This window comes from Verticillium nonalfalfae (genome assembly GCF_003724135.2).
Source record: "Verticillium nonalfalfae strain VnAa140/NRRL 66861 chromosome Unknown scaffold_35, whole genome shotgun sequence".
Classification (NCBI taxonomy): Eukaryota; Fungi; Ascomycota; class Sordariomycetes; order Glomerellales; family Plectosphaerellaceae; genus Verticillium; species Verticillium nonalfalfae.
In genome coordinates this window covers 152910-166598 of record NW_021167260.1, presented here as the reverse complement: position 1 = coordinate 166598, position 13689 = coordinate 152910, and the positions used below count along the sequence as shown (strand labels likewise).

Here is a 13689-nt window from a genome sequence, read left to right as displayed (position 1 = left end):
CGGCGTCCCACCCGCTAAGACTTCTGGTAACGGCCTCCCGCATGAATGCGCTATTCCCGTGGCCAGGCACCAGGGGTCATGCATTCTTTAAGACCACAGACGTCAGTCCTCTTGAGCCTCAACAGCCTCCTTGTGGGGCGGCATCCAACGACGTCCCCTTCATCCGGGCGATGGAGACGGTTGCATAGCCGTAGGTTGGGCCGAGAGAGGTGGGTAGGGTGAGCCGGCATGGTGTTGAGACTGCCCAGTCAGTAGACAAAAACTTTACGTGTGTAGAATTCTGGTTTATGGCCGATTTTTCTGTGCCTTGCTTGGCTTTTCTTGCATCTCGTCAAGACATTGTTCCGTCGTCGTGGCCAGCTACCAAGACTACTTTACCCAACGTACTGTGATCCAAACGCTGTTCGGACAGCAGGGGTTCGAGGGTGTGTTTCTATCACGATCTGCTTTGCTGGAGGCCGCTCCTTGTACACAACGCAAGGATGACCGACCACCAGGAACCATCATCTCATCTTGTATCTTGGGTGCTCGGTGTCTAGACATGCCAGTTGGTCGTGCTTCGAAGACACACTGATCCGTTAACACAGTCGTGATAACGGGAGCGCATTGTCGGGAACAGAAGGAACCAACAGACAACAAGACCCCGTTCGATTCCTTCAAAACTAAACAAGCCGCCGTCAACCATCCCTTGGTCATTCCCTCTGATAGTTCAGTTTTTTTGGCGTCTTGCCGAAATTCATCAAAACTGCCTTGTCAATCACGCAGTATTCCCCAGGCGCGCGGTGTTCCGTCCAGATCTATCAACATGACCATGCCGCCTCACGTCCACCTCAGCTCCTTCATATCAGTATCGTGCGACGAAGACATGTTCACCCTGCCGCCGCGACTCAACATCATCCCAGCTGTCTCCCGGAACCCCTTCAGCACAGCTTATTATCGTGCCCAGGAGCTCGCTTTCGAGCAGGAGGATGCTCCCTACCGCACCTACCAGCTCGCGTGCTACACCGCGCGACCGCCTCGGCCGCCGACCACCCGGCATGCTGTCGCCGCCACCACGAGGCAACGACTCGCGCCGAAGAGAGGGAACGGAAGATCGCCTTGGCGCGCCGTGACTCTGGTTCTGCGGCTTTTGCTGGGCTTGCCCTTTGCAAGCTGGATAATGGTCTCGAGAGCTGGAGCTGAACTCGGCTGCTATGTCCTCCGCACGGCCGATAATTTGCGCTTCTGGTATAGACTCCATGTGCACGCCTCGTGGCTCGCATATCGACCTACGCGGGGGTCCCTGCTCGGCTCGACCGTGAAGGCGGCTTGCGCTGCAATGCTATTGCATCATGTATACTGTAAGTTGGCCGACGCAGATGATGGGCCGCGATACGTGCTAGTGCACGAATGCCGCATATGGTCGGGGCCGTTCAAAGCATGACCAAGTTAAGCGCATGAAGTTCGGCCAGGCAAAAGAAGACGAGCACAGGGAGAGAGTTGCACGCACTTGAACAACTGGACAGACTTGCGGAACGATGAAAACTGGATTGGCTCCTCACTCGCGGATAACGCGCGCGAATGACGATGCTATGACACAAATTGCCCTCTATAACCGCGACCGAACCGACCTTTCCCCTATCGCACACGTCATGAGGAACCTGCCGCCAAATTAATACACAAGAGGTGTTTTCCGCGCTGGGAAAAAAAAGACCACGCTAGGGTTTAGATACCCAGGGTGAACTCGACGCCGACGTCGCTCTCACGGGCTGTGACAGGGTCAGTAAATGTAGTCATCGCAGTAGTAGGGTCAACAAGTCTACTCACCCAGCTTGACAACCTTGGACAGCTGGACAGCCTTCTCGGCGGCAGTCTGGAGCTCGTCGATGGCGAAGATCTTCATGCCAGAGTCGGCAATGATCTTCTGGGCAGCCTCCATGTTGGTGCCCTGGAGACGAGCAATAATGGGGATCTTGAGGTCGAGGGCCTGGACGGTGTTGATCAGACCGGTGGCGATGTGGTCGCAGCGGACGATACCACCGAAGATGTTGACGAAGATGGCAGAGACCTTGGCGTCGCTGGTGATGAGCTCAAAGGCCTCCTTGATGGCCTGGGGGGTGGCACCGCCACCGACGTCGAGGAAGTTGGCAGGGGCACCGCCGTTCAGCTTGATGATGTCCATGGTGGCCATGGCAAGACCGGCACCGTTGACGAGGCAGCCAATGTCACCGTCAAGCTTGATGAAGTTCAGGCCGGACTTGGCGGCGCGGACCTCGTCGGCGTCCTCCTGGGTGGTATCGCGCCACTCGAAGACATCCTTCTGGCGGTAGTCGGCGTTGTCATCGAAGCCGAACTTGGCATCCATGCACATGACCTTGTGGTCGGAGGTCTCGGACAGAGGGTTGATCTCAATCTGGGTAGAGTCCTTCTCGGTGAAGATCTTGTACAGCTTCTGGATGGTGTCCTTGGCATCCTCGACGCACTGCTCGCTGAAGCCAAGCTTGACAGCAATGTCGCGGGCGATCTCGTCGGTGACACCCTTGTTGATGTCAATGTAGGTGGTGTTGATGGCCTCGGGGCTGTCCTTGGCGACGGCCTCAATGTCCATGCCGCCCTGCGACGAGGACACGATGACGGGAGTCTGGGAAGCACGGTCCATCAGGATGGCGAGGTAGAACTCGCGACGGGCGAACTTGCGCTCGCAGATGTAGACGGCGTTGCAGAGACGGCCGCCGGCGCCGGTCTGCTTGGTAACGAGCTTGTGGCCAATCATCTGGTCGGCGAACATCTCCGCCTCGTGGGGAGAGTAGATGACACGGACGCCGCCCTTCAGGCCGTTGTCGAAGGTGCCCTTGCCACGACCACCGGCGAGAACCTGGGCCTTGATGACCATGTCCTCTCCGCCAATCTCCTTCGCGATGGCCTTGGCCTCGGCAGCGGTCTTCGCGACGGAACCCTTGGGGACGTCGATGCCATACTGGACGCGCGAGATAAATTAGCCCAAAAGTCGTTTCAAGGGGTAGAGAAAGGGGCGGGATTCTTACCTGGCGCAGGAGGTCGGCAGAAAGATACTCGTGGATGCTCAGGTTTCTCCTTTGCTGCTGGGCGAAGCTGGGGAGTCTGGCGGAGGGAGAGGTGGCAAGCTGATGATTCTGGTTAGAGCTCCTGAATGTTTGGTCGCCAGGAGGCAGCGTATGCGGCTCACCTTGGCAGGCTTGAAGGCCGAAGCCAGAGCCCGGTTGCGACCGAACTTGAACATGATGACGACAAGCTGCGCTCGTGCAATTGATGGCAGAGAGGAAAGGTGAAAAGGAGTGGAGAGTGGGGAGTGTTGATGACAACAAAAGGGGACGATCGGGTCGTTTGTGCAACGGTTTTCGCGAAGCTATCGAGAACTCTCTAACAGCAAAGCTGGGATTGGCTGGGGCCGGGCACCCGCGGTATTTCCCGATGTCCCGACTCGACCGACCTGGGCCTGCTTTGACCACCTCGGAAGCCGAATCTTCCGTCGGCGGTTTCGTCTCCTTACCGATGGCATTCACCGAAGCCATGTTCCACACCGAGGCCTCACTTCGGTGTGCCCCTCAGCATGTCTCCCCCGCCATCTTCCCCGCCTTTACTCCCCTGTACCTCGTCAAAGTACCAAGTTAGGTACAGTGAGGTGATGATGATCTGGGGGCCGAAAGATCTTGGTGTTGATCTTGCACAGGTCAGGTCAAACAGTCCTGCACCTGCCTGACGCTAGCCCCAATCACATGTTGGTCGCTCCTTCAGTCGAAACGAAACACGCTCTTTCCCCCAACCCTCCTGTCCGTGCCGCATGAGCTAGTTGAATGGTGCCGCGGTTCTGTTGCACTCTTCATCATGTGCTTAAACCTGAATGAGCCCGCCGGTGTGGTCATAAGGAGGATGAGGTCGCATTTGGGATCCTATGGGCAAGGGACACATTTTTCCCTGCCTTTTCAGTGAGACGTCTGTTCGTCTGTCTGTCCGTCTCTGACCATCAACCAATCCGGCCCTATGAGTGGCTGCGAAATCTTGTCACAAGATGTCCTTCTTTGAACAAGTCCTGTCTCACCCGGGCCTCGTGCTGCTCGGGTTCCTCGCGCTGGCGACGCTTGTGGTCGCAGGGTTCAGAATCCGCACTGAAGTTTGTGTGCGTCGCCTGGGCGGCGTGCGCGCTCCCATCATCGCGAGTAATCCAGTGACAGGTGAATTATTCAGCGCAAATCCTCACCGTGACAATGACCTGATATTTTTTTGGTAGCATTATCCGTCTTTGTCAACCTTGGCCGGGCTCAGGCCAAGCACAAGCTGCCCGAACTGTTTACTTCACTGTGTAACAGTGCCACACCTGGCAAGGCGCGTTGCGTTGAGATCACTTTCTTCGGCCGTCATCGCTTTATCTTGACTAATGAACCGGAACATATCAAGACCATCTTGACATCCAAGTTTGTCGACTTTGGTAAGGGACCGGTCTTTCATGAAGGCTGGGCCCCTTTCTTGGGCGACAGCATCTTCACCACCGATGGCAAGGTTTGGCAAGATAACAGAAGTCTGATTCGACCCATGTTCGTCAGAGACCGAGTTCGGGACCTTGCCATCTTCGAACGTTGGACAGATAAAATGGTCTCCAAACTTCCGGCTTCCGGCATGACCGTCGATGTCATGGACCTCTTCTACCGCTTGACACTTGATGTCACGACAGATTTCTTGCTAGGAACCAGTGTAAACAGCCTTGACAAGTAAGATGAATAGCTGTGGTCTCGAGGTGCTTTGTCACTAATTTATCGTTAGCCACAAACACCACTTCGCTGAAGCCTTCAACGAAGTCCAACGCATGCAGATGATTTATACCATCTTGTCGTAGGTTCTAGCTCCATTGCGTCTTCCCTATGATTAGTGCTTACAACATCCACGTAGACCTTTCCGCTCCCTTCTTCCCAAAGGCTCATACAACGAGGGTATCAAAACCATCGAGCAATTCATCATGCCCTTCATCGAGCAGGCTCTCGCGCTCCCCATCGAAGAACTTGACAAGATTTCGCGCTCTGACAAGACCTTCACCTTCCTTCACGCCATCGCCCGCGCAACTCGAGACCGCAAAATCATCCGGGACCAGCTGATCGCCGTACTCCTGGCTGGCCGTGACACAACGGCAGCAACACTGTCATGGACCATCTACCAACTGGCGCGCGCTCCCAAAGTCGTCGCTAAGCTTCGATCGGAGATTCTGACAACCGTCGGGCCCTCGCAATCGCCCTCGTACGAGAACCTCAAAAACATGCCGTACTTAACACATTGCCTTAACGAGACACTCCGCCTCTACCCAGCCGTTCCCTTCAATGTCCGGACCGCTCTGCAAGACTCATCACTACCTGGAGGGCCCGGCCAGCCCGACATCATCGTTCTGAAGGGCGATGCAGTGACCTACAGCCCGTATGTTATGCAAAGGCGTCATAACCTCTACCCGCCTGTGGGCCCGGACTTCGCGGACCCCCAAGTGTATAGCCCCGAGAGGTGGCAGAAGTGGACGCCTCGACCATGGCAATACGTGCCTTTCAATGGAGGCCCGAGAATCTGCGTAGGACAAAATTTTGCCATGACAGAGATGGCGTTCTGCCGTGAGTTCAGCCGCAGCTACTATTCGCAACTGTTGAACTGCCAGCGCTAACCCCCTGCAGTGGTCAGATTGTTCCAGAGATACCAGAGACTTGAGTATCGTGGTGATTGGGAAGGACAGTTCCTCAAGGCCGATATTGTGGGGGCTCCAGGACATGGAGTGCCCGTAGCGTTCTTTGAAGACGCGGAGATCAAAGCTTGATACTAATATGCGCAGTCTTTCGATGTAGTAGTGGTGGAGCAAATGCACCCTTGCTGTCGTGCATTCTTGGCGAGACATTGCGAATGGAGCGAGCTCAGTACGAGGCGGATCCCCCATGCAAGGGCTTGTAAATGTCACAAGATAATGATCAAATATCATGTTGGACCTATACACCTATTTTAGCCTTTATCTCTCTTTTTTGAGTCTGTATCCATCAAAAACCGTCATTCATCTTCACGGTCCTTGTACCATATCCACAGTGGTCACGTGATCTAGTCAGCCACCTTCACGTGTATTTCGAGCTGAGCCACAAGGAGATCGCTAATGACCAAGTAATTTGGTCACCAGACAAGGGTCCGACTTGAACTGACGACAATACCTTGTTCCAAGGTCCGGGCCACATTGCGCGAATCTCCAGATCCCTGGCATGTACCGATTCACAACTCTTTCATGAACCAACTTTGAGGATCTTGCGCAATGAACGGTCACTTTGCTTCGGTTGGCGCTGAGCCGGGCGCTCAGGATTATGAGCATGGCGTCCAGGTCATCGACGATCAAAAGGAGTTCAAGTACGCCATCCCCTGAACCTACATCCCCGCGCGCAAGCAGCGGCCAGCTGCGCGAAGCTCTCGATGCTGACGTCCATGCCACAGCTCCCAGCTCAATGACTACCTACGGCAGGTTCACACTGCCGAGTCGGGTTTCAACTACCACATCATTTCCGTCTTTGGTTCGCAATCGACGGGCAAGTCGACCCTCCTGAACAACCTATTCGGCACCCACTTCTCTGTCATGTCCGAGTCAGAGCGCCGCCAGACCACCAAGGGTATCTGGATGTCGAAGAATAAGAAGGAAACCGGCATGGCAGAGAACATTCTTGTGATGGACGTCGAGGGTACCGATGGCCGCGAGCGCGGCGAAGACCAGGACTTCGAGAGAAAGAGCGCCCTGTTTGCGCTTGCGACTAGCGAAGTCCTGATTGTCAACATTTGGGAGACCCAAGTTGGTCTTTACAACGGAGCCAACATGGGCCTTCTCAAGACTGTTTTTGAGGTCAACCTCCAGCTCTTCCTCAAGGACAAGCAGTAAGTGGACGTATGGCCTTCTACGATGGGTGTCGTGACTGACTCGACCCCAGATCGAACCTCCGATCTCTCCTCTTCTTCGTCATCCGCGACCACCTGGGAGTTACCCCTCTGTCAGCCCTGCGCAACACCCTGATCCAAGATCTGTCGAAGATCTGGTCGTCCATATCCAAGCCCCAGGGCCTTGAAAACTCCCGCATCGAAGACTATTTCGATTTCGGCTTCGCTGCTCTCCCGCACAAGATCCTCCAGGCCGACAAGTTCGTTACCGAGGTCCAGAACCTGGGAACCCGGTTCACTGCTGGACACCGCAAGGGCACCGGCGACGAAGAGTTCGACGGCGGCGTCTTCCTCCCCGAGTACCACCGACGCATCCCCGCCGACGGCTTCTCGATCTACGCTGAGGGTATCTGGGACCAGATTGTCAACAACAAGGATCTCGATCTGCCTACGCAACAGGAGCTGCTCGCTCAATTCCGATGCGACGAGATTTCCAGAGAAGTCCTCATCGGCTTCGATGAAGCCATCGGGCCGCTCGAGGAGAAGCAAGCGGATGCGACGCGCAATGGGAAAACGGCTGTGCTCGCGCTCCTCGGCGAGACTGGCAGCGGCGCACGGGACAAATGCCTGAGGGCGTTCGAGGTCCAAGCCAGCAGGTACCACAAGGGTGTCTACACGAGGAAACGACAGGACCTGGAGAGCAAGATCGACGCGCGCCTCAAGTCTTTGTTCATGGCCCACCTCACGGCGGCGCACAAGTCTGGCATTGATTCTTTCAGCAACGCCGTGTCGACGGCTGTCAAGGCTGGTCAAAAGTCCGGTGCAGCTTACGAGTTTGCGGAAATTGTCACTGAAGAAAAGGCCAAGACACTCGAATTCTTCAAGAAGGAGGCACAGAGTCTTGCGATCCAAGGCGTTCCTTGGACCAACTTCAAGCCGCAGTACATGCTCTACGAGAAGGAGCTTGACGAGGTCAGCAGTAAATTGCGCAAGGAGGAGATGCGCCGCTTGGCCACGCGGGTCGAGCGCTGGGTCAAGTCGCGACTCGGAGAAGCGGTTGGCGTCGAATTCAACAAGCTCGGCTCCGGGCGTGCTGGTTCGGGCGCCCCTGAAGAAGGAGACAAGCCTGCCGAAAAGGATCTCTGGGACCGCATTTGGACAGTCTTTGTGGACATTGTCAAGGAGGCTGAGACGAGGTTCTCAGAGAGGGCCAAGTCTTTCGAGGCTACGCAGGAGGAAATGGATATTGGTCTCTGGAGACTGCGTCGCAAGAGCTGGGTCGCTCTCCGAGAAAAGGTCGAAGAGGAGGTCATGGAGGGCAACATACTCCTGAAGCTCAGGGAAAACTTCGAGGACAAGTTCCGTTATGACGAGGTTGGCGTCCCCAGAATTTGGTCGCCTACGGATGACATTGAGGGCATTTATACCAAGGCGCGGGAGTCCACCCTGACCTTGGTCCCTCTCTTGTCCAGATTCCGTCTGTCAAAGACGTACGCGCCGCCCGATCTCCCCGAGTGGATCGGCGCTCAGCCGCGCGGTGTTGAGGCGGGCGACGAGGAAGATCTCACTCCGATCGGCGGCGTCGACGAAGAGGACGGTAAGAGCCTTGAGGAGGAAATGACCGTGCTCAGCGAGAGCAAGCGCCAGGATCTCGTCATTCGCTTCAAGAAGACGGCTGATGGTGTGTATGTGGAGGCGAAGCGAAGCGCCATTGGCGGCGTGGCCCAAGTACCGCTGTACTTTTACGCCCTGCTTTTGGCGCTGGGATGGAACGAGATTTGGGCTGGTAAGTCACATGCTCTTTTGACTTTTGGCGATCACGAAGCTAATGCGATACAGTCGTCCGCAATCCGTTCCTCTTCATCTTCCTCATCATGCTGGCCGGTGGCACTTATGTAGCTTACACGATGAACATGCTCGGCCCCATGATGCAGATGGCCAACGCGGCAGCGACCCAAGGCGTCGACATTGGCAAGCAGAAGCTGCGGGACTTTATCGTCAACTCGGACATGGCGCGCCAGGCGCTCAACGTCCCGGAGCGGGACAGCGACTCTGTCCTCCTCGACAGGCTCGACTCCAAGGGCAAGAAGCAGCGAGCTGAGGCTGAGGAGGTGGAGGAGATTTAAAAATCACGCATGATTGACGCAGCGAACTGAGTAACGGAAAAGAAAAAGGGAAAGGGGCATGGCCAGGCGATGCTAGCATAGTAGGATAGATAATGTCTATATGAACCTCAACTTCTTTTTCCCCATGAGGGTATTCCTGAACGCCGTTGACCCGTTGTTGTAATACATGGACGGCACGGTTTGTGCCCCCCCCCTATGGACGCCTCACAGCCTCGAAACTTGGTTTTCCTTTTTAAAACGCCTCGAGCCCTGCTGGCTTGCCGAACCAGGTGCCCAGCTCATCGTCCTGCTCCCGATCTGGCGTGACGAAATAATCCGTCATGCGATTCGTGTCCTCAGCCTCGTCAACGGGCCAGTCCACCTTGACACCCCCCTTGCCGTCCAGCATGTCCTTGGCCGTCCCCCAGCTGAAGCGACACTCGGATCCCCAGCCAAACACGGGATGCATATTGCCCCTCAGCCACGACACACACCTCGCATCAGAAGGGTAGCCGGAGCCCCACGCCATGCCGTCGCCGTCCTCAGCACCCCCGTGGCCCCCGTTCGCGGCCTTGTGGGCCTCGTACATGACCTCGAGCGCCGCGTCCCTTGTGACCTTGGCGCACACGGAGGCGGCCGACACGCAGGGGTAGAGGCTGTCGGCCTTTTTGGCGACGGTGATTTTGACGCTCGGGAAGACACGCTGCAGCTTGGCCTGGTAGGCGGCGGGCTGGCCGACGGTGTCGACGTAGATCTCCTCGACGCGCACGCCGCGGGCGATGACACCCTTGATGATCTCGACGGTGGCGTCGAAGGCCTGGGCGTTGAGGTTGTAGGGGTTCGTGGTGCTAAGCATGCCCGAGGCGATGTCGCGCGCCGAAAGGGAGCGGACGGCGTAGCCGCACGAGGCGGCGAGGTCAGTGGACGGGCTGCAGAGGGCGCGCATGAGGGCAGAGCGGACGGCGGGCGTCAAGACCTTGGAGTCGTCAAAATGGTGCGTCTCGCGGAGGAGCGGGTCGGAGAGGGGCATGGGGAGGTAGAAGGCGGCGTAGGTCATGGGGCCGAGGACAGGGCCGCGGCCGGCCTCGTCGATTCCGAGGCAGACGGCGGGCGAGTCGGGGGCTGCGAGCTCTGGCACGGCAGACGAGGCGGCATCTTGGGGTGTTGGCGAGAGATTCGGCGGCAGAGGCGAGTAATATGTGTACGAGTCGCCTGCGAGGGTCGCTGGCCTGTTGACTGAGGGTGGGATGTAGACGCCTGGGATTGGAGTTTCGAGAGCGATGTCTTCCGTCATTGGTGTGTCGCCCATGATGATGGGAGGTGCCTGGATAGCTATGTGACAATGCAGAGACAAGAACGAAACCGAAGACAGAAAATGAGGCGAATTGCGGCGAACGTGATGGTTGTGTAGGTGTGGTACTGCTGATCATGTGCAGCTGGAGGCAAGGTTAGACCCCTCGACGCGTCGTGACGCGCCTGACTTAATCAGTCCCACGCCCCCCCTGAGCATGGCCAGCCCAGTGTATTTCCAAGGCGCGATTGGGCGCGGCGTGAGCGTGCCCCCCCCAAAACACTACCACCTCAATATTCCGCAGCTCGACATCTCACATCTGCATGCGCACCTAGATCAGGCATCGCCTTCCTTCTGATTTTACGCGCTTCTGAGTGCCCTACAGCTACTCGCAGCAATCCTGCTTGTTTTCATCTGCCACAGCGCTAGTCCGCAGCTCTCACGATGCCACCTGCGCGCAGTAATGCTAGGCGCACTACGGCGCAAGCTGACGACTACCGCGAATTCGGTGTTGTTGGTCGGTATGTGCATGCCACGCTCAGCGCAAACATGATCCATCGCCTTGATTGATGCAGGCGACTTGACGACAGCTCAGCTAACGGGACGATGTAGAAAAACTGGTGTTGGACTTCCTGATACAGGCGAACGCGACGAACACGGCCTGGCCCCTGTAGAAGGTCTCTTCTCCTCTCCCGAGAAGGACAGTGGCACGCCCAGCGACGATGGCGAGCAGGAGATGGATCTCGAGTCTGGTGAGCCGAGTCGCGCCTCCTTCCACTCCACTCCACTGTCTTTCGCAGCTGACAAACTCGCAGAGGCAGGACCCGGACCCCTCTCGATGATGAAGGGCATTCCGCGATTGCTCCCGCGCGGCACATCACCTAGGAAGTCAAACATTCAGTCGCCAGCCATGCGTAACCCACATATGGGCCGCTCATCTTCGCCAGTTCGAGGTTCCATTATCGACTCGGATCCGCCCGTAAGCTCTACAGTGGCGCGGAAGCTCGACTACGGTGGTTCGCAACATAGCGCCCGCCGCACCAACGGCGTCAACGGGAGACAGGACAGCGCGGATGAGGAAGAGGCGGAAGAAGCGGCGTCGAGTCCAAGGATCGACTCCCCACTCTTGAACGGAGGGGACGATTCGCTCGCCATGGTTGGAGGAGACGACGTGCACGAAGATGAGCCTGAAGAGGAGGCACAAGAGGAAGCCGAGTCAACGGGCCCCTCGCCCACGCCAGCGCCGCCCAAACGACGAGGCCGTCCACCCAGATCAATCGCAAAGGCGAAGGTAGTGGAACCAGTCAAGGCCAAATCAACTGCGCCATCGAAAGGCAAGGCGCGCCAAGAACATAGAGCGATCGAGCTGCCTGCCATAGAGGGTGCCACAGATGAGTCGGAAGATGATGAGCCGATCGTACGCGGCAAGGCGGCGCAGAACAAGGCGGCACAGACCAAGGCGAAGCAGAAGCAGAAGGAGACCGAACCCAGCTCATCACAGACCTCCAAACGACGACGATCCGCGAGGGGTTCTTTGATAGGCGACGTCACGGATCTCGTCGAATCGGCCCCTGAGCATGAACCAGCGGACGCGCCTTCGCCGAAACGCCAGCGTACAGAAGCCAAACCAGGCCGACCCGCAGGGCGACCTCCAAAGAACAAGAACAAAACCAAGGAGCCCGAACCGGCAAAGAAGACGGCAGCGCCGAAGGCAGGCAGGCCCCCAAAAGATGACGCGCTAGAAGCGCCAAGCGCAGCTAAGAAGCGCGGAAGACCACGCAAATCGGACGTCGGCGAGGATTCCATCATGGGACGCGTCCAAAAGGGCCCACCGCTGCCTAAAGCTCGTGGCCTTGTATCCCTCAAGCGCGAAGCCAACGACGCAATCCACCTGACGCGATCTGGCCGTCAGTCCTACCGCCCTCTGGCCTACTGGCGCAACGAGCACGTTGTGCAAGACGAGGAGGAGGCGTGGGATGATGCGCTCGGCACGAAACGCCAACACTCACGATTCGTCCTCCCGAGCGTCAAGGAGGTGGTACGGGTGGAAGAGGAGGAAGCCGCCCCGAAACGCAAACCCGGACGCACAGGCAAGAAGGGCAGACCGTCCAAGGCGAAGCGTCAGGTCGACGAGGAGGAGGAAGATCCAGAACCATGGGAGCTGGAAAATGGCCGCGTCGAGGGCGAGACTGTCGTCTGGGACCCCGACTACGAACTCAACCCGCCGGCGCCGGATGAAGCGGTCGCCTTTGAGCAAAACGAGCTCGCCATCGCGTCGAGCGCCATCCAGACGCGCGAGATTCGCGACGCGACGTTCCGGTTCGCCAAGCTGCTCAGCCTGCAATTCTTCGGCGCCGGCGTCGTGGACCTGCCGCCGGGCACGGAGAAGAAGCCGAAGAATTCACGGAAGAACCAAATGACGTTTTTCGTGCACTACGGCAAGGTGCTAGTGACGGTCAACGAGACGCAGTTCAGGATCAGCGCGGGCGGATTCTGGAACGTGCCACGAGGTCCGTATTCATCTCCCCTGAACATGCATCACCTCCATGGTCCCCTTTACTAACGTTGCGCATAGGCAACTACTACAACATTTTGAACGATTACGACCAGCCAGCCCGCCTGTTCTTTGCGCAGGGCAACGAAGTTATGGTCACGGAGCCGGAGCCCAGAGCGAACCGGGCCGACGAGTCGTCCTATGCTGTCTAGTTTTCTAGCGGGTGGCACTGTACAAAGGAAGGAAGGATGGAAGGGGGGGCACCACGCGGTATGAAGGCTGCAACTTGGAAGCGAAGAGAACGCGGGCCTGGTTTCGATTCGATGATTGAGTATGGCGTCGGGGTTGCGCTTGGGAATGATGGCGGATAGTTGAACCTTTCTGATGGACGGTCTGGGGCTGTGAAGGTTTGCGTTTGGCATGCCAAATGCACATAGGTACAAAGCAATAAGACAATAATATTCCGATCTGGAAAGTTTGATGTCACATGTCATGAGTGACATGAGTCTCTTATGTTTGAGGGTGAGGAATCTGACGAATCGCTCGGGACTCGAAGCTGTCGTACACTACAGGTCTCATGCGAGGTTAGTTGGGTAGTCTGGACATTGCGTTGCACAGCAGGAGATGAGGACGCCGAAGCACGTTCCGTCACCCAGTCAGTAGAGCGACATGGCGGCATGGACAGACCCTGTTCAGCGTAGACCAAGACTTCGGATGAACAAAATCTCTGCTGTTGTTCATGCAAACCGACCAACCTATTCCAACACGTGTACAGTACACCCACCCACGGCCCACAGAGGTGCGATCCCGCCGCCTTTGCAGGCGCGTCAAGAATGGGTGGCTGATGGCGTCCCCGGTGGAATGTTCCGCGTCCCTGAGCCTCGCAAAGCCATCGTGCCAGTCGAGATCCC

The 13689-nt window shown here is 57.1% G+C and overlaps 6 protein-coding genes across 6 annotated transcripts; 4 read left to right on the top strand and 2 right to left on the bottom strand.

Moving 5' to 3' along the window:
* Positions 1-805: 805 nt before the first annotated feature.
* Positions 806-1423, top strand: D7B24_005596 (uncharacterized protein; the record flags this gene model as incomplete). Its single annotated transcript, XM_028639746.1, has 1 exon — positions 806-1423. The coding sequence occupies one exon, from the start codon at positions 806-808 to the stop codon at positions 1421-1423; it is 618 nt and encodes a 205-aa protein (XP_028495961.1).
* Positions 1424-1704: 281 nt separating this feature from the next.
* On the bottom strand, positions 1705-3238 carry SUCLA2 (beta' subunit; the record flags this gene model as incomplete). The annotated part of the gene is made up of 4 exons (XM_028639745.1): positions 1705-1748; positions 1807-2956; positions 3024-3122; positions 3185-3238. 4 exons carry the CDS (start codon positions 3236-3238, stop codon positions 1705-1707), a joined length of 1347 nt encoding a protein of 448 aa, XP_028495960.1.
* Positions 3239-4027: 789 nt separating this feature from the next.
* On the top strand, positions 4028-5653 carry D7B24_005594 (uncharacterized protein; the record flags this gene model as incomplete). Its single annotated transcript, XM_028639744.1, has 4 exons — positions 4028-4190; positions 4247-4724; positions 4777-4845; positions 4903-5653. The coding sequence occupies 4 exons, from the start codon at positions 4028-4030 to the stop codon at positions 5651-5653; spliced, it is 1461 nt and encodes a 486-aa protein (XP_028495959.1).
* A 627-nt stretch (positions 5654-6280) lies between these two features.
* Positions 6281-9014, top strand: SEY1 (the record flags this gene model as incomplete). The annotated part of the gene is made up of 4 exons (XM_028639743.1): positions 6281-6372; positions 6457-6888; positions 6942-8674; positions 8728-9014. The coding sequence occupies 4 exons, from the start codon at positions 6281-6283 to the stop codon at positions 9012-9014; spliced, it is 2544 nt and encodes an 847-aa protein (XP_028495958.1).
* Positions 9015-9246: 232 nt separating this feature from the next.
* On the bottom strand, positions 9247-10302 carry RNASEH2A (Ribonuclease H2 subunit A; the record flags this gene model as incomplete). The annotated part of the gene is made up of 1 exon (XM_028639742.1): positions 9247-10302. One exon carries the CDS (start codon positions 10300-10302, stop codon positions 9247-9249), a length of 1056 nt encoding a protein of 351 aa, XP_028495957.1.
* Positions 10303-10728: 426 nt separating this feature from the next.
* On the top strand, positions 10729-12990 carry D7B24_005591 (uncharacterized protein; the record flags this gene model as incomplete). Its single annotated transcript, XM_028639741.1, has 4 exons — positions 10729-10805; positions 10897-11036; positions 11100-12794; positions 12860-12990. 4 exons carry the CDS (start codon positions 10729-10731, stop codon positions 12988-12990), a joined length of 2043 nt encoding a protein of 680 aa, XP_028495956.1.
* Between the last annotated feature and the right edge of the window lie 699 nt (positions 12991-13689).